Below are 26788 nucleotides of genomic sequence, written 5' to 3'. Positions count from 1 at the left end.
TACATTTAGCATCCTTACCTTTAGGCAGATGAAGGTTGTGTTTCTGTCTCCACTTACTTCCCTAGAGCACTCGGCTGAGGATGAAGAGGAGTCTTCTGATGCTTTTTTATACTCAGATAACTAGTCAGCTCACGCCTAGAAATTTCATTGTAGGTGGGAGGGAAGTGGAAGGAATATGTGCAAAGACATACATTGCACTGAAGAAAAAAAGGACTAACAAAAACAGTAGTAAGATTGCAAAGCAAACCTCAAGACCCCAACTAAAATTGGCCCTGCTGGACTATGAGTCAACATATCTTGGTGCCTGGTAAACAGCTTGAGCTGCGTCTGCCTTAATTTATGGATTATTACTATTTACGTAAGTGTATTTTGTTAAGCTGTGGGACAGCCTCTCTCCCTGTCACCTGTCTCAGCACAGCAGAAGCATTTCCTACTCCACACAACAAGGCTGCAGTTCTGTCTCACATGTCAGAAAAGAAGAAACTTGAGCCATACAATAGAAAATACATATCAATGGGCTGACAGCTTCCTACTAGGACAGCCTAAATTCCATCCATGTGATGCTTCCTAAGAGCTAGTGTAGGCCTTCAGATGTACCTTGCCTGTACAGATTGGTATCCTCAAGGACATAAGACAAATTTAGGCTACCAGAATATGGCCAGGAGTGCTCTTCTCTACCTCGAGAATCAGCCTACACAACCTTTTTATTGCTTCAGGTGTCTTTTTTACTGCGCTGTTTTGCATGTATTCCTCTTGCTGTATCCCTGTTCATCTGTGCCTCTGCCACAAAAGCAGCTGCTGTAGGTTTGGTTGTGTCTCCAAGCTCCGATACACAACATCTAAAGATATGCCATCTGAACGCCCATGTACTCCACATCCAGGTGCTAATCACAGTCTCATCTGCTCTGGACAAGGTAAAAACTTGGGAACGTCCATATCTAATTGGTCCCTTCACACCTGTTACTCAGAATGAAGAGTCGTACATTAGAGTATTGTATTTAAACCTCACACCTACACTCACAGAATGAAACTGGAGTTTTGTTGCTACGTCTGTATTGCTAAACAGACTGGGGACAAGGAGCAAGATGTAGTGCTGAACCATTGATTCTCTGTAATGCTAAATTGGCAGCAAGCTTTTTGGCATATTTCTAGTGAAGGCCAACTAGCATCTCCACAGCAATGCCTAAGCATCGGGAGAAAACCTAGCTACCTAGCACACACCAAGGACTGCTTCCAGTAAGAACTTAGATGTGGGTCTCTTCCTCCTGTGCAGTCTTCCAACACTATCCCAACAGGCTGTACAGCCTCAAAGCTCTCCTCCTTTTCCTTCTGCCATGTGCGAAGGCATGTAACACATCTTCCAGTTTCATACTATACAATCAACAGTCTTATGGGCCACAACAGAGTTTTTGAAATAAAAAAAGAACACAAAAGTTACAACAAAGTATTACAACCACAGTGCAGTACATACAGCCGCAAGGAGACCCACAGCACAACTGCTGTGTAGGGTAGATGTGACCAGCCTAGCCACTTGGCCTCAGGGCCAGAAAACAGTCCCCAGCCCTGTTCTGTTTTGTGATATAGACAGGGTCTATATGACTTACACCCAGGGCTATTGAGGAGAAATTAAATGCATTTCTACTGTGGGCCTCCAAGTGCAGCAGGGTCTTCCATAACTCTGATATGTCAGTGAAAAGCAGCTGATACAAGTTCACACTAGCTGTCATAACCCAAAAATGAACAAGCAGTTTCTTCAGGGGGGCTTTCTTCTACCTAGACAGACCACATTTCCTGAATACCAAAGGAAGAGCAGAGACAACAGAAGTCAAGAGAGAGGGCGGCATGGGAAGAGTGGGCCGTTTGTCCTTCCTCCCACAGAGCTAGTGAGCTATGTCCATTTCTGGCCACCATCAATATATCAATTCTGCTTCTCAAAATCACAAGCCTACTTTGGGTCCAAATACACACCTCCCAGACATGTAACTGCAGGCAATTCTCCATTGGTATTGACAGCTGGTGCACTCAACAGCAACACACAGGGAGCAGCCAACACATTTCCCTTCCCACCAGCCCCCTGCGGCAGTGTCATATTGAACATCACTGTAATGGAAATGTTAAAAGAAACTGTGTTGAAAAGAGATGAGAAAGGATTGACTTAATATTTAGACAGTGCCAAGGACTGCAGTGGGTCGGGCTTTGGGGGATGGAGTGCAGAAAGACTAGTTGAAACTGCATCTCTGTTTCTTCTTGTTGACAGAACAGTGTGAGGCTGTTGGCTTTGGTGGCAGCATTTGACCTTGCCTTTCCCGGTTGGAAGACACTCCCAAGTTTGCAACATCTGTACATGGAACATGAAGAGGATGATGATATTTCCTTTGCAAAATGGATGAGCAGCTTCTGGGGCCACAACTTGATCGATGAGAATGAGAAAGAGGGTAGAGGCCACAAGAAACATCAGACTCGACTCTTGAGTGAAAGGAGAGCCTCCCTTCCGGTAAGAGCTGTGTGCAGTTTTCTCTGTGTGTGTGGCTTATGTATGAATATAAGTGCCATCCTCAGGGTCATGGCTCTAGAGGTGCATGAGGATGAATATGATACACCTTGCCAAGTAAGTTCAGTTCCTGCTGGCAGCAGTTAGTTGCATTTCGAACTTAGCTGCCTGCCAGGGTCAGGCCTCCAGTGCCTTTGGAATACAAGAAAACTGGCAAACTCCAAGATAAGCGATGACAGAACCAGAAATGTAAGAAGGGTGTAATGACTGCCTAACTAGGTATCACAGTGTTGTTCTGTCTGCTCAGCATGACCAGGCAGAGGTCAAAGCATTTTGGCAACTGGCATACATAGACATTGTCTTTAATGAGCTGTTCTCATGTATAAAACTGTATAACCCCATATGTATGCATAAAGCTTGGACCTAAATCTCCACTATGCTGCCTCCAGGAAGTTGTATGCTTTACTCCCTGGTATTTAGCTGTTTGCAGGTGTAATTTAAACCAGGTCCCTCCTGGTATTAAACATCTGACTCAGAAAATAAGGATACAACACATAAGAAAGCTGTGAAGTACAATTTTAAGGTAGGAGTACATTCTTTATTCTTAAACAAACAAAATAGCTGGGAAAGGGGCAGAGTTCACATGCACAAGCAGGTTTTTAAGGCAACTCACAACTATCTAACCGATTAACAAAATGAAGTTAAACTGAAAACAGCTGTTCACAGGCTGCTCTTTACTGAAGACTGCTGCTTGTATTTCAGCTCTAAAAAAATGTTTTGGTTGTCCAAACCTGTCTCTTTTTTTTCCCAACTACACCCATTGGCTTATCAAAGATATTACATTTCATTTCAAACAAATTTTCACTTATATCCTTAAATCGTTATGGCTGCAACAAAGCAAATGCTATTATACTGCGGAAAAACAGCTAAACTTTTCCAAACTTCTTTTTCTCCCATGCTGTATTTTCATCTTGCAAGCTTTCCACTGGATCTGCCATGTTCTAAGCTGTGGGATTTTTGATTTTCAAAATATCTGGCTAAGAAAAAACAAACAGACCAAAGACACCTCCCCACTCTTTGAGTTCATAGACAGTCTGGAAAGGTAACCTTCTTTTATTAGTTTTGAACTGATCAGCCGCATTTGTTATTTACAGTTATATTCCACGTTGGTCACAGATTGCAAGACAGACTCTGAGCTAGATCTTTGCTGACTGGTTCCATCAGAATGCCTGAAAACAGAAGGTTTATTAGTGTTTCCTTTTTAATTAATTTTATTGCATTTTAAATTTGTTCTTCAGAGATTGACACATACGTGATTTCTTTAAGCCCCAATACAGACTGTAGTGTAAGAATGTACTTTAAATCACTTTCCATTTGGCAAGCTGCTGAACACATCTTCATGTATGTTTGTGTGTGTATTTGCATGTGTACACGTATATTTCATTTGAAGCATGTTCTTTTATTCAGTTTGTTCAAAAGCTATTTAAATACTTAGCTAATTGCTATTCAAATACTTTGCTATAGTTGCATCCCTGAATCCATACCTAGAACTTGGATTAAGTTAGCTGACAGAAAAACTGTGAATTTTGACATTACTGTTCAATGAGCTAAAGTTGTCCTGTGCACTTAATTATGTCTTGCCTTTACATTAATGCTCCACACAAATTTGTCTTGCTCCAATAGTATTATACATGAGATATAAATTTCAGCTGCTTAATTTCTCAGTGCCAGAAACCGACTGAAGGAATGAGAAGGGAAACGTACTCTAGGGATTTTAAGATTTAGGGATAAAGTTTGAAATGAATTTTTTAAATTGGAAATCTCTGACTAGGTGCTAGTAAAGAGCAGTAAAACATGTTGTTGTCTTAAACCAAATCTAGAAGTTAGACAATTGGGCACTAGTAATTCCTTAGAAATATCTTCAGAAAGAGCATCTCCTTGTTGAGAGCAACAGCTTGCTATTGCACCTGGATGTTTATTTTTTTATACAGTTATTACAAATTATAACTACTGTAAGAGTCGAAACACTTAGTTAAATATTGTCTGCATTTTATTAGAACAGTGCTATTAATCATGAGGAATAACAACTGAGATTAGAATGCACCTCTTCCGTAAGTTAGTATCTCTGCAGCAGATCACAGTATACCCTTTCTTCTGTCTCAACATTGTAAATGATAAGTGCTGTCTGGATGAAAATCAAGTCAGCAGGTTCTGACTAACACAGCTGTTGGCAGAAGTTCCTTGTGCAAATACAATGGTACTGCCAAAGCAGCACTGCCAGCAGCACACTTTGTCTCCTATCCAGGGCTCGTATATGGTGCATCAGCAATAGTGCAGTCCTGCCCACATGAACTGCATCTGCACCAGGAGTGTTTTGGTATTACATAACAAAATGCTAGCAGTATAGCATAAAAGGTGGTTTTGCATAACACTGGAAATCACTTTCAGCTCCAAACTGGTATGTTGGTCTGTTGGTATGTTTATAGCTTTTCCTGTGCTGTAGAAAGACATTCAAGCGACCGCTTTCACCTCAAACACAATGTTAAGCTCCTGTGGCATCTTACCATGGTAGATGTCCCCATAATATGGATAAAGCTTTGTAGAATAACTCCCAAATTAACAATACTTTTAATTATTTTTGCCCAATATTTTAGTATACCTCACAAACATGACTGAGATGAGCTTTGGAAAATGCTTTTGCTGTTGTCATTCCCATTTTGCAGAGGGGAACACAAAATTATATTCATCCTTCACTGGGTCACTAGCAAGACAGGCTGAAACTTTCAACTCCACTCCCCTGGAAAGGGTCAGAGCTGTATATGTTGCTGCGGGCCAACACTCAATGAGAAAACTGGCTGGGGAGAACTAAGTCATCTGTTTCCATCTCTCGTTAGCTTGTTCTCCTGGCAAAATTTAGACACTGTGCATGCAACATTTGATTGTGATACCCTTTTTGAAGCCTCCAGCTATGACTTTGCTTAACACATTTTAGTTATCCTCCATCATTTTTGTTCAGGACAGTTTCTTATCTCCCAGACAATTTGTTGTGTGGAAAAGATAGGAGGCAAAGGAGCACTGATAAGACCTTTACAGCCCTATAAATGTATCCACCTTCAAGTGCTGCCTACAGGAGAAAATCTAATAAGAAAAAGCTGAGAGTGGGAGCAGAACAGCTGACTGCTGTTGAATTTTGATTTAGATGTTTGTTTTAAACTGAAGTCAGACAGAACATCTACCACAATATTGTAACTACAGATCAGCTGGAGCCTAGGCCAAAACGTTTTAAAGGAATATATGCTTGGCTATAAGCTTCTTGGAAGGAAAAGAAGTTGTGGGACAGCATCTGAATGTCAGATGTTCCAAAATACCCCTTAAGTACTGGGGTCACTGTGTAAACTTCAGCTAACAATGAACATTGGTGCTGACACACTGAAGATTAATTTTCTTTACTGACGGCTGTGCAAGTCCTCAAATCAAGCCCAAAAGACGGAAGCAATTATCTTGCTTCCAACAGAAACTGAGAAAGAGAATAAGAAATTATATTGACATCAATTTCGTGAAGTATTTTGTTTATATACTTTTTGTGTGGTTTAGATGGGCAATTAGCAAAAAATTAGCTGTTGTGTAAATAGATATACTGAGCGTGGCTGGCCTTTACACAAAGGCTCAAGCAGAAAAAGGGAGTGAGAAACAACCCCTGAGAACATGGTTGGTGTTTCTGGCTTTCCCAGCTGGCATTGTTTAGCCCCATCCAGCAACTAGGCACCAGACAGCCTCAGTGGGATGGAGGAGAGAACTGGAAGGGTAAAAGTGAGAAAACTTGTGGGTTGAGATAAAGACAGTTTAATGGATAAAGCAAAAGCTGCATGCGGATGAAAAACAAAACAAGGAATCCATTCACCATCTCCCATGGTAGGTCGGGGTTCAGTCATGGGAAGGAACAGCCGGAGGGTTCAGGTCCGGGAAAGAAGGGCTCCATCATGTGTAATGGTGACTTGGGAAGACAAACACCATCACTCTTAAGGTCCCCCCCCCCTCCTTCCCCCCAGCTTTACATGCTCAACATGACACCATATGGTCTGGAATTTCCCTTTGGTCAGCTGGGGTCAGCTGTCCTGGCTGTGTCCCCTCCCAACTCCTTGTGCACCCCCAGCCACTTGCTGGTGGGGTGAGGCAGAAAAGGCCTTGGCTCTGTACAAGCACTGCACAGCAGTAACTAAAACATCACTGTGGGAGCAACACTGTTTCCAGCACAGATCCAAAACATAGCCCCATACTAGTTAGTATGAAGAAAATTAACTCTATCCCAGCCAAAACTAGCACACCATCACTGACAAAAGTTACCGATTTTGATATAGAGGAGAATTCATCATTCTTCCTTTCTATGCCTTTTCCCTTGTTTCACCTCCTTCCAACTTCTCCAGTTTAAGAACTAATCAAGGTCTGACCCTTGGAGGAGCCGGAGATCAAGGGCGGGGGGGGGGGGTTTGCTAAAGAGGCACCAGGTGTAGGCATGGGGCAGCTGCTGGGGCAAGGACAGGAGCAGATACTGGGGTTTGGAGACCTTTGGCAAGGGATGACAGCAGCAGTGGGTGGACACAAGAGTGTGCAGATACAGAGGTGATCTCTGTTGCCAGCAGCTTCTGAGATGGGAAACAGATTAAAGCAATCTTCAGCTGCTCCTATTTACAATGTTACCAGGCAATCAATTTGGCACCAAACATGCTTATTAAATGCATGTATTGAATCTAAGAAACAGGAAGAAAGCCAGGTGGATTTTATGTAAAGTCAGTGCCAGATCTGCTTCATCACTGGATTTCATTTTATGACTCTTCCAGCTCTCCACACAGTCAAACTTCAATAAGACTACTGAACAGTGCAAGTTACAAGCCATGCAGTGCTCATGCTTGAGCAGTTGTATTAAGGCTCTAGTCCTCTGTAGGGCTGCATTCTTAAGACAGCAACATTCTTACATGCATGAGCATGCTGTCCTCCTAGCCATGGTGGTGTGTATCAGGCAAAGGCACTGTGAGAGGAGGCACAGTCCCAGTAATACGACTGCATAGATCTGCATGTGTAGCTTTACCCTTAGTCCACTGAGGCAGATACACTTACCAGATGAAGACCTGTCCCTTTTCTGGACCATTGCTGCAATGTCAGTATGTGAACTGCAGTCTTTTTGTTAAGGACTTAACTATAAGTCTATCTGTGAAGGGAAAATCAAAAGCAATGTCTTAATAAAATAAAACATTTACAAATACTGCAAACCAGAATTGGTAGAATACCATCCCATGTTTCAGTTGTCCTCCTGGGTTTGGGGTTTTTTTTTTCCCTCAAAGCCTCTAGGAACAAATAGCAATGATTTTTAGGAGGAAACAATTTTTATTTCCAGGAAACAATATTTGTCGATGGCACTAAAATGTCAAAGAAGACATTTAGCTTGTTGAACTTGACACGGCATGTGTCCTGCTGCCCCTCAGGCACAATGTGATTGCTTTGATGCTTTTTAAAATAACAATACAATATGACCTTACAGAAATTACAGCTGTATTGATTGGTTTGAAACCAAAGTAAAAATAGTACAGCAGAAATCATTACCACTACTCTTGGAGGCAGTCCATAATACTAGTTACTGAAGTGAGCTTATATCTGGAAAAGAAATTGAGCCTGTACCATATGATCTGAAAACCCTTTGGTATTAGGTGCTTCTGTCAGGTGTAAGATTTATCATTTTTAGCACCTCTCATCAAATCTGTGTAATGTGATGTAGTCACAAGCATATGGATGCATAGTCTCACTATTCAGAGGAAGGCTGCATAGTTCCCTCTTGTGCTGATAAACTTATAAAAGCAGCTGGGCCAGAGTAAACAGAAATGTATACAGGGCATGTTTCAGGTCCCTTGCAGTCCAAGGTTTGTAGATGCATGTGGCCACTATATCAAGCCGGTTTAGTTTTACTCTGTTGTTTGTTAAAAAATGAACAAAACAAAAACCCCCCAAAACAAACAAGCTCCCCCTAAAACCCTGTGAGTGTAGGGTTTTCTCCTGGGTTTTCCTAGAAAGCATTTCAGGATTTGTGGGACAGACCTTTAGTTGTTGTAAACAATCACAAGTCCTGTGAAGCCAGCAGAGATTCTCAGGGTTACTCAGTAGCTGGCACCTTAGCACCAGGTTTATACAAAATGTATATGCATTCAAACATGTATGCAGCAGCTGGGTGCCTGGAGTGCCCTAACCTGACACCTGTGGGGGCCTCATTTTTGATACCTCCCACCTCTCTCCCACTATTTTCACTACCTGCATTTTATCAGTGTTCAACAACTCACCCAAAAAAGCATCAACAGCTGGCAGGGTTTGGGGCATGCCTGGTTCTATGTAGCGGCCTTCTTACCCACCTCTTCTACAGGTCTCTCTATTTCTAAAATCACCAATACATGACTCCACAGGACACAGCAGCTCTGTATCAGTTTATTCTCCTTCACAGACATTCAATTAAACACAGCTGATGCAGATCAATAGTTTTTATCTGCATGTCAGGCCTAGGAAAATTGAACCACATGGAATCTAAATAACTATCTACTCCCTCCCCACTTTAACCCTACAAGTGTAATTACAGGAAGTCTGTTTTCTACCATTTCTTTGGTAGGGATGCATTCCTCAGTGTCCTGAAAGTGCTCCCTCATCAGTTCAGGACAAATGTGCCCAAGAAACCAGCAGAAAATTCAGACCTGGACAATAAAGCATCTTGACTGCCTATAGGCCATGCTGAAAATTTGACACTTGGCTAGAAAGGTCACTGTCACACTCAAATGAACTCAAGCATTTGATAAGTCCTGGAGCACCTCTGGATCAGACGCTGAATCTGGCTAATCTGGCCACAAAGACTGGGTCTTTGCTTTTTGAGAGTCCTGCCTAGAATCTGCTGCCAGATGTAAGACCTGAGTTTCTGAGGTTATGAAGGGTCTCAGTTCCTTTCAGTGTCAGTGGACACTAAGAGAACCCAGCACACTTTACATTTGAAATGTTCATTTGGGTGCCAAAACTTAGATACTTGAAAACAGGAATAAAAGCAAATTCTGCTGCTGCCTCTGGAAAACAAGCTCTTAGCAGTATGATTCTCTTTAAAAGGAAAGATACAGAAGTCTGGGCAAGGTCCTTCATTCTGCACTGTTGTTTGAAGAGCACTTGGTGGCAAAAAGAATCTGCCCTACTTGTTCTGTTTTAATATTCAATAATCAACAAAGACCTCTTGTTTTTCAGGCCAGGCTTTCCTCCCTCCACACAACACGACTTCATGCTTCTACCAAAGGCTCATCTTCAGGCCATCTCAAGGGCTCCAAGGAATTTCAAGAGGACCAGGATGTCAAACGCCACTGCCACAGGAAGACAAGCAGAACACCTTCAGGAGACAGCTCATGCCCAGAGACAAGATCAAACTCCATCCAGGAATTTGCAGAGTCCTTTGAAAAACAATTGCATCTCAAAAGTAAACGCTCAGTTTCTTTGGTAGGTAGCAACGAACTTAAGATCACTTCAGAAGAAAAAAACCCAACCAAGTAACAAGCAGGCCAGCTTATCCCTGGTGTAATTGCTGCGGCTTTCTTGGAGGAAGAGCAGAAATAAACTTGAATTAGAATTTCTCAAATTATATTGTCCTTAGAGTAAAGCAAACAAGTTTAAAGTAGTAGTATCATTTGCATGAGAATTCTTGATGTAGTGTTACTATTTAGACTTATTAAAAAATGTGTATCTTCAAAACAAGACACCGCATTGGCTGTGGCAATGTTTTCAGAGGTTTCTACAGCTGTGCCACTAAAAAGTGACAATATAAAACTAGGTTTTCTTCACTTTTGCCGAAGACTCAGCTCTCTTTCTCACTGCTACCTACTTGGTTTAACCAAATGCAGTGTTATCTGTCAGACTACCAGATACCGTTGTGTTTGAGAGGCTTCTCTTTTACCCGTTGGCACTCCATCCATCTGCTTTCTTTAGTGTCACCACACAGCTGCAGCAGCAGCCATTGCTTTAAGTAGTTGAACATATTTTCACTCTATGAGCATGCAGCCATCAGGGGATTCTCTTCCCATTTCATTCTTCTCTCCCCATTTCATCCTTCTCTCCCCATTTCATCCTTCTCTCCCCATTTCATCCTTCTCTTCTCCCAGTCATTCTGTCCTGAGGCATGAGCATTTTCTGCATAGTTTGTGTTGATGAAGTAGCCAGTAACAGCCTTTTGTCTATGACACTTTAACACATTTTTAGTATTACGATATATAATATCTGGTATATCATACAATGGAAGGAAGAGTAATAAACCCTAACTCACTTTTATGTATCAGAGGAACACTATCAAATTCAGTCACTTTATTGAAAAAGCTGTACTTGGATAACACTTGACATTAGCACCAAATAAAAACAGGAAATTTTTTTTTTTTTTTTTTCAGTTTGTTGACACTGACAGTTCATGGAAGAGTAATTTTCAGCTCTCTTCACAGATCTTCTGTTCAGAAACAAGAGAGAATGAAAATTTCTTTTCAATAAGCAGCATCGTTACATGATCAATCCCACAGTTACAGTCCTTGCATAACCAGACCTCCAAGAATATGCAGAATTATGGTGATAACAACTCTGTTATGCCATTGTTAAGATTTTAAGTGCATCCTCTAATCTTCTTTATCCCCTTTAGAAACTACTCAGAATTTGTTTCATTTGCCTCATGTGCCAACCCTCACCACTGGTTGTCTGGCTTATCATTTATCATTTAATAAAAATGCCTATGGATAGAAAGTCTGTGAGTGTGTAATAATTGTACAATAGACATAGTGTGCATAATGCACCAAATACATCGACAGTTCCAGTTAAAAACATGTATTCTGGTACCCTTCTGTAATCTGCAGTGAGGTGTGCTAGGCTGTATTTTAATCTACCTTTCAAGTAGTCCAAATTGTTGTCATTCCCTCAGTCACCATTGACGTCTGGGAGATGTGAAGGACTTAAGAATCTTGAGGAACTGAGCAATAGGTGTTAAGAGATCTGAAAGGAAATTTGAGAATGTTCTTAAGCATATATCTCCAAATTGAGCATTTTTTTGCTTTCAGGGATCTGTAGGTGCAATTCATCCATATGAACACACAGGTAAAGGAAAAGTTGGGGGAAAGGTAATTTCATTTTATCTCCTTCACTGCATGTTGCTTTTTTCTTACAAACCTGGCTTGGAGGACACTTCATGACCTTCAGCAGTTGTTTTCAATGAGATCTTTGCAGCTAGCACTGAACAGCCTCCAGGCACATAAAGACGGATCATGTTAAAGGACAGAAACAATGATTCTGGGCTGAAATCTAAGAGCTTTTCCCCTTTTCCTTCCTGTCTGCCCTCTCCCTCTAGTCCTCTGGGCAGGTGACTCTCCTACCAAACATAGAACATAATCAAAAGCATGTTGCCTCTTGCTGAGTGTTAGGGTGACTTGCTGGGGCCTTGAATTTGAGCCCATCATGTTAAAGGTGATCTTGCTGAGATAGGTGACTAGAATATTTTATTATACATTGTTAGTGAAATAAAATAATGATTTTTTTTTTTTGTTCATGTGGAAGTCGCTTTTAATTCCCTGCTGTTAACCTGTCTTTTAGCAACCTGAAGGTGTGAAGGAGAGAAGAGAAAGATTGCATTTGAGAAAAAGCAAGTCTCATAAGAGAATGGGAGAGAAATCAGAGCCAAGGAGACAGCAGGAAGAAGATGAAGGTTCAGAAGCTGTACCTGAAAGACACAACAAACAATTTCCATCACAAGCAAGCACTGAGAAAGGATACTTATGCACGGGGAGCTAGAATGTGTTAAGATAATGAATTTTAACACTCCCCCTGAAGAGCAGAGGGAGCATTCTTGTTTTGCTTTGACTAGAAGAGGCCTGTTAGGTAGAATAAACCCTAACCTGTAAAATAAAAGTAAAATTCAACTGCATCATTGACACTATGTTACTATCTTCCTGTCTTTACATTTGTCATTAGAAACGTGATCCTTATCATAGAGTGAGTGTAGCAAGATCTGAGTTAGCAATTAACCACTGTAAGAAGGTTTCAGGCAAATTTAATATTGTGGCAGGACAGAGGTGGGTGCTTAATACATACACACTCTCCTCATTTAAGAGGAGAGTGTGTATGTATTACAAGCCATGAGAAGTCATCCAAAGCCTTGTTTCTGTTCTAATTGAAAACAGTCTTATTCCTAGGTTTGAAAAGGAAAAATTACATATAAATGGCCACCTGCTTCCTGGCACTGACATTTACTGAGATTTGTCTTGGAAACAGGTATCTTTTTGCTTTGACAATCTTCTGGCTCCAATTTTATGGAAGTAATAAAAGAGAAGCCTGCATGTTCTCTTCTACACCTCACTTCTCTCTTCGTGACCACTGTGCAATATGACTCTTATTTCTCTTGCATCCCCTAAGCCCTCTCCCATATCCTCAGTCCCATTTTCCCAGTCACACAACTAGTTCTTTCTCCCAACTTTTAAGCTCATCATCTTGCTTTTGTGGCCTTCCTCCTCTCCATTTACTGCTTTATAGTCCTGCCTTGTATCTACCAACCTCTTTTGCTACAGTTCTAGTTTTGCTTTATCAAAATTTGATCCTTGCTGAAAGTTCTCCTGTAAAAACAGAGATGTTCTGCTTATTATACTTCTGTATGATCTCTTCAACAGGTTTCCACACATTCAGGGTAAGGCATTGCAACCCTTTTCCCTTTCCACTTTTCTAGAACTAGGGCCAAACCAAGGGAATGGGAACCTGCTCTGGCTATGGTAAGCAGGACTTAGGAAAACTCTGTTTCCTCTAGCTGAAGATCCCCTGAACTCAGGTATAAATTTCACCAACTGTAAGTTAGATTTCCTTGTGCAGAAAGGAAATGCTCCATATGCTCATAAACAGATACACATCCCCACAACTCCCCCATGCTCCTCTTCAACATGTAAGTCTTCCCTGCAGAGAATAATCCTGCCCTCTTTGGGAATAATTTCCCCAGGTCTAGCACAGAGAAAGCCTGCTTTGGATAATACAGTTAGAGAAAAATTAAGACTAATGAGGTCATGAGCAAAAGTAAAAGTTTGCTGGATGTTCTTCCTGTGATTTTCTGTAATTAACGAAGATCTTACTATTTTACTTTAGAGCCTTAATTTTGAATGTTCACCCTTTTAAAAGCTTAGGGCATCCTTAAAACTTTGTAACACTTACCTTCATTAAAGGATTGTTTTTCTTTTTAAGTAGGTCTTTGGGGAATATATAAGAAAGCAAATCGAATTGCTGATGCTTGTAAACTGCTTCTAATTGGTAACTTATATTATAAACTAATAAATGTTATAAACTGAAAAATGTTGTTCCTATGCATAGTTCCTGTCCTTGCCAATCCAGACTGAATTTTCAGCTAAAACTTCCATGCAGATGGCTTTCCTTTTGTAGCCCTAATGTGAAGACTGCATTGCAATAGACCTGCATAGAAAGTAACATGGCCAGCTGTGCCTGACTTTCTCAGATAAAACCTCTCACATACATCCCTTTATGTAGCAGCCTGTCCTCACAACTCATGAGAGCTAAATGCCATGGCTGCATCAGCTTTTTATGGATTTCAGATAGTCAGCTTCTCCCTCCTCCTGTTTTCCAGCCAGGTTAACTCAACAGGCCCAGCCATATCCCAGCAGAATTTGAAAAAAACTTATATTCATGAGTTTAACATGCTGGTTGCACACCACACCTGATGAAAGGAAAATACCAAAAAGAGCTAAAAGAGAAAACCCATACATGCCTGGCTCTGACTTGCAGTTTACCGTCTCTGTTGAAGCACAGGCAAGCCTCACTGCCATCAAAGCAGCCTAGCAGGTCTGCCTGCAAACAGCTCCTGTGTTTATCACTGAATCCCATCTCTCAAATGGGAGCCTGTAAGTGTTTATGCCCCTGTCAGCCCCGTGGTGTGACTGTGTGAAAAAAGCTTTCAAATAATGTCCTTAACTGTCCTTCTTAAATTGCTAAAAATGTTTACTCAAAAGTGTTTAGGAGTGTTTTTTCTTGCTTCAGATCATGACTCATTGGGCCAACAGCCCTTTTCAGTTTAGTCCCATGTAGTCTGACACAATAGCATTACTTAGAAAGACTGAAATTTGCTTGACGGAATGACATCGTTCTCTGCAGAAGTTAACAATTATTCCATAATGAATCAGGCATTTGGGAAGGAAGGTAATCATCCAAAGAGGAATGTGATTGCAATGGCATGGCTGATATTTCTATTTATCTCCACTAAAAGTGGAATTGGGATTTACAAGTAGTCAGAAATACTCCAGAGGGTTTTCATTTTCATGGTAGGTCACAAGTTTGATTGTGACATTTGGTTTTCATGTCGAGACTGACACGAATAATAGCCACTGCTCTGATTCCCATCCGCAATTCCCAGAGCAGCAGGGCTGGCTGTGGGAGTTTTCTGCACACATGCCCATTCCTCGGCATATGTTGTTTACTCTTTCTGCTCTTTCCAAGAATGGGATGGCTATAAGTTGCATCAGAGTCCAAATCCTGGAGACAAAGGAGGTCAGTTAGTAGGAAGCAAAGACAAAGGAACGAAAAAATATCTTTTCCAAAATGCTCATTAGCAGGTAATGTTAAAAACCTCGAACAGTTTTACAAGAGAGAGGAGCCAGCAGGCAGAAGTAGGCTGACTGCAGGCTGGTTGTCAAAAGCTGATGTGACTCAAAGGCCTGTGAAGGACATTTTAAACTTGCTGTGTCTCACCGGTGACATGCTCTAGTAAAATGCTCCTCTCTGTGGATCCTTTCCAGTGCATCAGGCTAACTAGGAAGGGCTCCTGTGGGCAGTTAGGGCATGGATATGTAGAAGGATTTCAAGAGCATGATCCAGTTATACCCCAGTGTTTTCTGAGAGGGGTAAGAAGAGAATGTCAAGTGTGGTCATCTCATCTTTTAGGTGGCATTCCCAAAGCAAGATATTTATGCTTACATGCTTCTGAGGTTTTTTTTAATTGCAGCATGGTTTTGAAGATGGATTAAGTTTTGGATACGTTTTAACATATCACATGCTAATATATAAAATGACAGACCCTGCAAAGGCAAAATGAAGGAACATCTATATTTATGTACATACCCACAACCATCCCTTCTAGGAAAAAAATGAGAAGTATTACAATGCATAAATAAAACAAAACAACCATGATGTATATCTGAACAAGAGTACAACACCCAATAAAAAAGAAACCTAATACTACATGTGAAAAAATGAAAATGTTAATCTGTACTTTTTTGTTCTTTAGCGCAAAAGAAGGTATTTGGGTAAACACAGCTCTGGCTCTGAATGAATAGGATAAAAATCACACAGAGATATAATCAAACCTGATTGATAGCCAAAGAAGTTATTCACGCTGAAATTAATCATAATCATGGGACCTTGAGTTTATACAGGCAACTGCCAAAACCATTAAAAACAAACAAGTCTTGAAATATGTCCAGAAAGATATTGCAGCCAAAATCTAGCCATTCACTGAGATAAATGAATCGTGAAATCCAACAAACTCCATAGATAATGCCCTGCCTGCACTTGTTGTGCCAGAGCTTTATGTAACTGTGTATGAACAAATGCTAAAATACACCCACTCATCATAGAAAACATTGCTTGTAGGGTGTTGATTTTCATTTACTCTGTTGGTTTACATTGGATTGACAGATGATATTCCTCCTATTAGGAGGATGCCTCTGAATCCTAGCCCAGTCTCTACTGTACTTTGGAAAAGGATAGCTTCTCTCAGCTGTGTCTTCTCTCTAAGGCCAGACAGAAAAATAGAAGAAAGAAGTGATACAAGAGTATCAAAGACTAATATTCTGTCATATTTGATGCATTCTTGTCCTTCTTATGTTTGTCAAAATGCTTCGGTTCATTCAATTTCTAAACTAATTGATAGAGTTTTGCTGTACTGAGGAGGATCACCAAAATCCATGACAGTTGTATATGATTTTTCATCAAAAAGCCAATGCAGTCCTTACAGAGAGTCCTCAGCCTAGTGAATTAGTCCTATTTTGATACTGAAGTACAAAAAGGAGCTTTCCTTTTGCTCCAAAGCTTGAGCATGAGGATTCAGGGACACCGTTCCCCTGGGCTTCCCTGCAACTGTATCCTACTATATGAGGTGGACACTAAGGTTTTTACCCTTTGGGAAGCAACCCTTCCTGGATCTTTATGCAAAGGATCTCAGTTGGTACTCTAGTCTTCCTATATGCACAAAATATATCTTAAATGTCTTTCATAAGCATTTTAAATCTAGTGGGTCTACTCCCTGAGGACTCCTGTACAGAGAATTTTGTCTGTCAGAAAGCAGATAGAGTGTTTTAGGTTAGCCTTCCCACAGCTAGCACAAAGTTGTGCCTAGGAGAGAGGAATGGTTAGGGCATCCCTTTGCACTGACAGTTCCAGCAGCAATAAAAGGCCCTCAGGGTGAACAAAGTAACTTCGGGCTGCTCTCACCTTTGCAGGATTGTTTATCACAGGTTAGGCCACAATTTGTAATGAAAAAATATTTCATAAACTCCTTCTCCGTTGTGCCAAGTTTTACCTACTCAGAGTTGGAGGCTACTTCAGGCAACAGATTTTCCATACCTATAACGTATTTTGCATGGAACAGATGTAGATCCACAGTAACATAATCCAGGTCTCAACTGTATGGTCAATGTACATCAACCATAATGTTCATCAGTCATTCATGGAATCATGATGATCATCATGGAATCATTATGACCTGATTACCTAATTAAGAGCAATTCTGAGTTGGGGTTGTTTAAGGCTGATAAAAATTTCCTTTCATTCGAAGGAGCAAGATTTGGACTCGTGTGTTATTTGTCATGATGACTTGGGGGCTAGCAGCAGCACAGAACTTCACTGCATGCACAGCTTTCACAGAGAGGTATCATGAAAAACTCCCAGGGCCTTATTTTCTGTCACTTGCAATGTAGAGAGTAGAGGAAGGGGATCATATACCAGACCTTGACTAAACTTTGAACGCTGGTGACTGAAAGACATGTGTCTGTATATTGAAACTGCTGCAGTAATCTTATGTTACCAGATGCTACATAGAAGGTGGGAGAACCGTCAGTATCAGTATGGCTTTTAGCAAAGTTTTGTACTAATGACCAAAGTTAGAAGATGATGGGCCACATGGGAGCTGCTGCAACCAGCGTGTGTCGTTCTTTAAACAACCAATAAGTGGAAAAGGGGAACACCAGTGCACTAAAGGAGCTGCAAGCAGCTGGGTATTTCAATATCTGCAGTTCAGAGCTGGCACTGCAGTAAAGGAGCAAACAGTTCTCCTAAATCCTAATAATAATCGATAATTGATGTTTAAGAGTTCAGTCAGTTCGGCCCACTTTTCTCCATAGAGATAAATTATATGATATAGTTAGTCCTTATATTAATAACCTCTTGAAAGAGACCAAGGACTAAGTATTCCTCTCTTTGGAGCCTGTTTCTATAGGTGGAATCTGAGACACATTGGTGGAGTGGACTTGAGTGGGAGAAGCAGGTATAACTGCTATGCTAGCTGTACTTTCAAACACAGAACATTATCTCCAGACTTTTTGGGTTGGTATCAAATAAGCATAGAAAGCACTGGATGCCACATTCTTCTGGAAGAAAATAATGTTGTGTCTGGTCTGGATCCTGCTAAAGTTGTTCTGATGATAGCAGGACTTAATCTAGTAACTGTATCCTCATTTCCTTAATGTTGTTGATTCAGCAAATGTTTTGGACCAGGGATCTTAATTTCGTAAGGGAATGTATCAGCTACCGCTCTCAAAATTCCTGGGAAATAACAGGAGTTCCTGCATTAAAATCCTGTTTGCTAGCACTCTTTTCCACTTACATTTAACAGTGCATTCAAAAGTGGCTGCTAAAGAAACCAACTTGCCCAATATGTTGTGACCAGGTGCTTCTATAAAGTCAGTGACAGACTTGTCAAGGAGAGACGGTCCTTTAGGTCTATGGAAAGTGAATATTCAAGGCTTGATTCCAGTTACAGAAGAAGAAAGAAAACAAAACTTTACTCAACGTATTAATGCATTACAAGGTTACTGCAAGTGTTGTAGCTTTTTATACAATTCACAGAGGAACTTTTAAGATAAAAACTAACTCTTAACTCCTTCTGCCTGTGTGTGTCATAGAAACATGTCAGTGTTTAGGGCAGTGCAATTCTATGGACACTGTAAATAAAAATTATATATTTGCTACAAAATACATTGTTTATAAGTTATTTCACTTATTGTCATTAATAGATGATATTTATAGCCATTTCCAGCAGAGGGAGTCCGTGAATACTGAGTGAGAATATGCAACTGTAGTCTACTGCAAACATGAGTCTGAGATTAAAACTAGTTACAGTGCCAGCAGGAGACAACAGAAAAAAAACACCAAACCCAAAAACCAAAACACATAATTAAGATCACAGGACTACATAGTCAAATTTTGTGTTATTTGTATACAACTTTTATCAATATGAAGGAAATCAATATACACTGATGCTACACCCTTGGCAGAGTTTGGTCCGGTATTGGAGTCTTCAGTATTTACCCCATGGCCAGCAGAAGACCTTGATCTAGCTCTGGAGATCCTATATTGCTGAATCACTAGTTGGCAGCTCCTCACTGCAGGTGTTTCCCAAACTGTCGTCTTCCTCTGCCCTCTATTTCCAGGATGCAGCCCACATTTCCCTCCTTTAACTGGTTCGAGAATTGCTGGTGTAGGCCTGTGTGCCCCTACCCATGTGCATACTGAATGCCCAGGCTGGAGGGGAGAGATGAGCACCAATCCCATAGCTGCTGTTTTCCTGGGGGTCAATGGGTGACCAGTGTCAGAGACAGCCCACCCAGCTCCTGCCCAGGGAGCCGCTCCTCTTTTATACCCAGCCAGACTTTTCTTCACCACTGTGGCAGCCCTGGGGTTCAGCAGCTTCTACCCTACAGAAGCTACCCCATTTCTGCTACCACAGAAACCAAAGTGGATTGTTTGCCCATGCTTCTCTGAAACCTTCCTCAGATACTTGCCTACAGCTGGTGAGCTGCTCCTGTAGGCCAAAATGTCCCTATCATCAATACAATATCTGCTGCTCCCAGTGCTCGGTCTTGTTTTCCATATTTTCAATATTAAATAGAAAAAGGCTTTGTGGAGCTCTCCCCTAATCCTTAGTATAGGAGAAATAATATATTTCTTGCCCCGAGTATATTCTGATAGAATAATTACATGTGATTCCAGAAGTTTCTCAGTGAGAAAAAGCTGTAGCATTTTTTTCTTATAAGCAGCATATGCTATTCCATAAATGTAAATGTAGAAAGATTAATCAAAACCTTTGCTTTTAGCAACAATTTAAAAAAAACCCAGTATTTTCCTTCCAGACTAAGTTACATTTAGCAGGTCTATGCAGGATTCCATGAATAGTTTTCTGACTCTTCTTTGCTTGTCAGGTATGCAGCTTGACTTTTCAAACCCAGATCTCACACTGCCTTAACCAGCAAAAAAAATCTCAATTCCTTCTGTTCTCCTGTGTCACCCAGAAAAAAAAAAAGCATTACAAGTGCTTTTCATATGCAACATAGCTGAAAATAAGCTATATTTTAAAATAAATTTCAAAACATCTCCATTTATCAAATGCAACCTCTCCTCTACAACAATCCATAGCAAAGTGAGCTGAGTGGCATATCCACCCTCATTTCAGTTGGTCCAGTTCAGAGTCCCACCGATGCAGGGGGGTTTGTCTAGTTTTGCTGGGCTGCAAACTATGATAGCAACGGGCAGGGATGCACTCCTGTCAGGCAGCTTTGCTCTGAGGGTACATTTGGCAGCAGGACAGAAATAAGAGGCTGGGGAGTGGCAGGAGTCTTAAACAACTCAGATTGTTTGCACCATTAATGTGAGTTACAGTCCTCAGCCTTTCACTATTATTTCAGTGGAAATCTGGAGACATAAAGCCATACTGAACTTCATTCTTCAAATACACAGAAATATGCTAACTGTGGCGGCAATTACTCATTGTTGTGAAATGAAGCACAAGCAGACGTGTTGGCAGGATCAGTTCCTGTGTTCTGCCAAATAAAGAAGTACTTTTGCTCAGAAACAAAAAGGAGGTAAAACAACTGAATTTCTTAAAACAGTCAAAGTAAGTCACAGGAATGTCAAAACAAAGCTGATAGTAGATTCTTCCTTTGCTTTCTTTTTCAATTGAAAGAGGATGTTCTGGCTGGGAACTTCTGCAGGAGACCCAGGATCAGAAACCACCCTCTTTCCCTTTTAAACCAATCATTGGCTTACAAAATTACCTAGTCATTTAATTTTTATTATGCTTGTTCACCAGGGTACCAAATAACCTTTTATATATATGTATCTTATACATACTGACATGTGCTGACAATTAGATGTTACTACCTCTGGATCTCCTGGGAGAAGTGTGCTGTAATACAGGTTTCTAGCCACCACTCCCCCTGCCTGGTCACAAACTATTATTTTTCAAGCTTTCCCTGAGTTTCTCTACTTTCCCTCAACTTTCTTGCTCAGAAACAGCCTTCTCCCTGTCACTCCCCTGCCTCCCTACAATGGCCTTTACCTACAAAGTTGCTTAGCTGACTGCCTGTGATCCCATTACATTCAACATCACCCTGCAAGTTCAAGATCAGAGTCAATCATGCCTGTGTTTATAAGGTGTCTGTGCCACTACATACTAACTCAGGGGCCAATGGAAATTTCAGTGCTGTGGGAAACCTGGCAGACAGGTGGGACTGGGTGGGAGTCAGCAGTGTGGAAGTGGCTCTGTCAACCCTGGCAGCCCAGCTGGGCTCCTGGGCTAAAGCAAAGGGGAGGAAGAGCCAAGCAAGTCAACACTGGAGCACCACTGCAGCTGTGACTTGGCAGCTGGCTTGGGAGCAGGGCTGGGAGGACATTGACCAAGGGGAAAGCTTTTGCCTCTAGGGGATATTGCACCTGGACACAAACACTTCCATGGTGCTTGGATGGGCTCCTTCCTTGTTACTGCTTTTTCTCTTTCATGTGTGTGATAAATGTGTGTATAGGGGGAGTTTTTTTCACCAGAGAGATTCTGGCCCTGGTGTCCCATGGGGGTACCACAACAGCCATATGCCCCTGTAAGGTGAGCAGGAAGACATTACCTGCCACACTGCAGGAGAGCTGAGGGAAGAGGTCACAGGAGGCAATACTCATGCAGCATCACTGCCTTTCTGACCTCCCCATCCCTCCACACTCATCTCCCACAGCTGTGCTTTTGCTTTCCTTCTCCTCAAAAAGCATTTTTCCCTCTTTCTCCCTAGGCTGGGCTACAGCTGCTGCTTTTCATATCACTGCTCAGCTGGCCAATTTTCCCATCCTTTTCTTTCTGCCTTGTGTCTCCATCCAAAGGGCTGTTCACCCTGATGTTCTCCCCTGGCTAGCCCTCTCCTGACTCACCCGAGGTACGTGCCGAATGCAGCGAGTCAGAGAGACAGAGAGAACAAAAATTAGAAAAACAACAAGGAAGACCAAAATTGCATCATAAAAAAAGTTGAAAGAACACCACAAGGTTTGCAAAGTTAAACTCTCAAAAGCTGGAGAAATATAGACCTAATGCTGCCTTTGGAAGCATAGTTCAGCCCCCTCATCCCTTCCCCCACACAATGTGTATTATGTGACATGATTTAATCATTCGACTCCATACTATTTTTCCCACAGGACTAGCGTCTCGTTCAGTGTAAATGCAGGACAGCATCTGGGAATTAAGCTGGTCTCTACATTTCCTGGGTAAGTGTGTGACTAGAAGCCCCATTTATCACAACACAACCCAGACAGTGTGCTGAATTCAGAGCCACCAGCTTCTTCATGAAGTTTTCTGGGGTAGCTTTCCTGCAGCATCTGAATGTTTTGCAAACATGATTATCGTCACAGTGTGCATTAAAGGTGAGGAGATACTATTTCCAGGGAACTGGAAACTGTTTATAATGATCTGCTGCAATTTTTTGAATACTCCATTGGCCCTGACACGTGTTCAGGATACTTTATAATTTAACTAACTGCTCCAGTAGACTTCATTTGTCATTCTGAGTGCTTGGTGCTTTTATAAATCTGTAACCTAGATGTCTCCTACCAGGTGCCCCAAAATAAGAAACCATCAGCCAAACACAGGCTGGAAACAGGTAACACATCTAGAAATGACCAAGGACCCTGATGGAGGCAGAGAGGGTTTCTAGTTCTTGCAGCCGCTGTTTCTTTCCTCAGCTAGCAGATTATCCCCCGTTTTTCCACAGCCCTCTGCCTTAGGTTTACGTGTCCCAGTTTCTGCAACTGATAAACTAGGACTTGGCTTGGTGTTTGACCCCAAGTGAGTACACCAGATGACCTCTCTGCTGGCTGACATTAGTGAGAAGTTACGCTATTGTAGACGTGTTCAACTAATCTGTTGCTGACCATCCTCAACTGAAAAATGTCAGGTTAGTGCATGTCATTTTCCCCAGTGTGAATAATCTCTTACTTTTGAATATGAAACTTGCTTCATGAGCTGAAGCATAGTAAAAGGAAATGTCATTCCACATTCTCAGAGTTGATTTTCAGGCTTCCGTGTTGGCACCTTGCAGCCTTAAAATCATCTTTGCTTTCATTCATGGCAAGATGAGAAAGAGCAAAGATTCTTACTCTGCAATGTAGGGACACGGATCATCTTTTTTCATCCATGTTTGTACTGAAGACAACCTCACCTTCACAGCTCTCAGTGTCAAGGCATATATTAATTTCGAGTACAGATACTCTGAGAAGAAAAATATTCAGGATCTGAAAACTACTTCCTCCTAGTGCTGCTTTTCCCAGATTTCTTTGTTCTGAATTGTCATTATATGGAAATGGAGAAGTCTGGGGAGAAAATTCTTGCCATTAATATTCTTAGCATTTCTGGCTTTATTACGCTAGATTACCCATGGCAAATTGCTAGTTAGTTCAAAGGACTATAATCAACTTGGAACATGGATTAAGGTATTGCACTTGCAGTCTTTGCAGTTCCTCTCAATGCAGATAGGGGTAAGATGAGCTCTTTTGACTTTTTCTCCAAGATTGTTTTTGCATGTTCTAGATGAAAGACTTTCATAAAGGGATGATACATTTTATATGCTAGGAATCAGCTTGACAAATTGCTGATTAATGCAATATAGAGGATACAAACTTGAAAAAAAATACTCTTCCTTACAGTTTCTTACAAAGGTCTTACATGCTACTTGTAAAAAAAGGAAAAGTACTTCAAACAGCAACAATATAATTAATAATTATTAACAGCAAATGTCATGTATAATGTAACTACATTTTTTTTTTTACTGATGGCAGGATTAGGCCTAGAAGCATTTTGAACTTTACAGATTGAAACCTGTATCTCCTAAATACATCCAAGAGCAAATATCCCCACTAGCACTCCAGAACTTGGGCTGTCATAAGATGGGTCTTTTTACTGAAATTAAATTTTTGTTTATTTTGCTTGTTACAAGTTGTATTGAAACCAGAATGTCAATGTTTGCTTTTCCCCAAGTCATAGCCAATGCATGTATTTGCACTTTATTCAACTGTTGCATAAACTTTGCAAAGCCAGAATTATTTTTTAACTTTCTGGGCACTCTGTCTGGAGATCAGTTATTTTATTAGTGTCAGCTACACTTTTATGCTACATTTCCTCAGATATAAATCAGATGTGGTGCTATGAAGATACCTACAAACAGCAAAACTTAGACTTGAAGCATCCAGGCAAGTAGATCAACATTTCAGTTTTTACCCAGAAACTTGTCACGAATGTGTCCTGTTGGACTAGGCTCAGGAAGTCCATCGCTGGCTTCATCCCCTGATTGTGAAGGGATACAACCTCACACATCTCTAGTCTATAACCATGCTGGTGGCTGGGTGGTCTCCTCAGGAGGCCCATTGGCATGGATGCAGCTAGCCAGGGTAAGAACAGCAAAGGCCAAAGGCACAGAACGGGGATGTGAGAAACAGCTTGGAGAGCAAGGTTATGGTGGTATCTGCTTCCAACATTTGCTAAAGGTACTGTTACACCAAGTTGACTAGGCTGAAACTAGCTCACCTGCCTGCAAGTGCTACCACTCATCTTCTGAGCTAAACTGCAGACGTTACAGTAATCCTAAACCATGTATAACTCTAATTTGTCTACAATGTGCTCACTAGTATTTGGATCAAAGCATAAATGTGTGACTGTGGGCAAATGGTGACTTACAGAGATAATGACTGTAATGATGGTTGATGTAAGTGCCTGATACCTATGATAACTGATGAACTAAAAGAGCTAGATATTGTAGTAAATGCAATGTAATAGACCTGTGGGGCTTGGAGCCACAGACATTTGGCCTTATAATGTTTCATTCAGGTAACTCCTGTGAAAAATGGTTCAAGCACTGTTTGCAAATTCATCTCATAGCATTTAGGCTCAGCCCTGAAGAAAAGTTTTTATGACTTGCTAAGGGTGCAATGCTCAATATCAGCAGTGAACAACTGAACAAATGCCTTTAAAAGGTCTCCTTTGGAAGCATCTTAGGGACTCAAGCCCAATGAAGATTTATTTAATGTGTGTTCCTTAATGATTTTTGTGGATACTGTTTACTTTGGCTCCAGCAAGAATGGAAGGATTCCCAATTAGGAAGGAATTTTCCAAGCAAAGTGAAGAGGGCACAAGAGCTTATGGAAATAATGTTTGTTTGTCAGACAGGCAGACATGAATGATGCAGCTGGGCTGTATCGTTCAGAAAAATCTTGTTTTTCTATTTTAGAAACTACAGTTTTTATCTGCAGTTACTTGTTCTGCAGATAAAAACTGAGTTTTTATCTTGTTCTTACTGGATACACAGTAAGATTACCCAGTCCTTTTACCATAGAGTGAAAGTAATGCTAATCACATTAAACCCATGCCATTCAAGTATTGAATGGTTGTCCAGAATCATTCATAGCACAGACATAACACTCACTGCAACATTAAGCATCTAAAGATAATTGGTTTTTTGCTGTTGGACACATTGAGCGGGAAGAAAAGTGGAATAGATCCAGTAAGTTGTTAGTTACAAACTGGTAAACTGGAATAAGGTAAAAAGAATAAGATGAAAATGAAGGAAAGTCTGCACTTGACTGAATGTAGCAGTGCTTTTGGGTTCTTGTTGACCTTTGGTAAAAAATTGTTTCTGTAGGCCATAGCAGTTTTACAGAATATTCTATGCACGCAGTTCTCTGTGGTTACTTTAATGCACACTGCAATGGTCCTCACAGAACTGCAGAATCCCTGCAGGGCTTCTGGGATGCTAATTTGAGGTTTTGACATTGGAGACACTAATCATTGCTTAGAATCACTTCTAAGTCATCTTAGGTACGGATGGAAGTGAGGAATCCCAGAAAGTGATTTTTGCTCCACTGCCAAAACAAACACACCAAACCAGTGGTAAATCGGTGAGGTAATTATAATTATCAGTTTTATTGGCTGATTTAGCTCAGTCTACTGAAAAATCTTCTGCAACAGAAGGATATCCATTAGGTAGGAATTAATGCCATTATGTGAGATGCATTCTACCGTCTAAAACAATTGCAAAAGAAATTTCTCAGACCAGAAAGGGGAGCAGCTGTCACAGAAGCTGGATTTCTGAAACATTGTGTACAGAGAGGTGGTCCTTCTGAAAAATATTAATTGCCTTTTTCTCTGTATTCATTACATCACCCAACCTGCAAAGGCATCTGCTTGCCAGATGCTGAAGGGTATTTGCTAGAGAACTGTTTATCTGATAGTGAAAGTGTCACTTTATACTGAAGAGACAGACATGAACAGAGCTGTCTGAGAAGATAAGCAAGGGTGAAAAGGTGTCAAACAGAAACACACTGCTGATCTACATTTTAATCTTTACATGAAGTTAATTTCATTCACAAATTTCTCAAAGCAAAAAGTTTTCAGATGATGAAAAGCAGAAATCTTAAATTAGGGGTCTTGGGGGGGGGTCTCAGAATTTAGTCCAAATTATGACTAGCTGGTGCCTTGGATTGGCTATTCCAACAGCCATAGGGAAGGCTGGCAACACAAGAGCTTGATGCTGACAGGGGTGGAAAGGGTCTGGGAGGCTTCTGGTGTGGTTTAAACAGAGCTTCAAAACCTGATTATCACAACTTCCCGGCAAATACCTCAAAGGAAGATTTTTCCATATGTAAGGTTTGGGGGTTTTTTTGGTGTTCTCTGCTGGCTAATTTAACTTAGGTGGTGCAGTG

The 26788-nt window shown here is 41.0% G+C and overlaps 1 protein-coding gene across 1 annotated transcript; it reads left to right on the top strand.

The window, feature by feature from the left end:
* The first annotated feature begins 2263 nt into the window (after nucleotides 1–2263).
* Nucleotides 2264–12454, top strand: LNP1 (leukemia NUP98 fusion partner 1). The gene is made up of 3 exons (XM_030477247.1): nucleotides 2264–2494; nucleotides 9752–9997; nucleotides 12119–12454. Exons 1-3 carry the CDS (start codon nucleotides 2345–2347, stop codon nucleotides 12314–12316), a joined length of 594 nt encoding a protein of 197 aa, XP_030333107.1. The 5' UTR covers nucleotides 2264–2344; the 3' UTR covers nucleotides 12317–12454.
* Nucleotides 12455–26788: the final 14334 nt, after the last annotated feature.

The sequence above is a fragment of the Strigops habroptila genome, chromosome 2, assembly GCF_004027225.2.
Source record: "Strigops habroptila isolate Jane chromosome 2, bStrHab1.2.pri, whole genome shotgun sequence".
NCBI lineage: Eukaryota > Metazoa > Chordata > Aves > Psittaciformes > Psittacidae > Strigops > Strigops habroptila.
The sequence above is the reverse complement of the archived record's forward strand: the minus strand, read 5'-3'. Positions and strand labels throughout refer to the sequence as shown.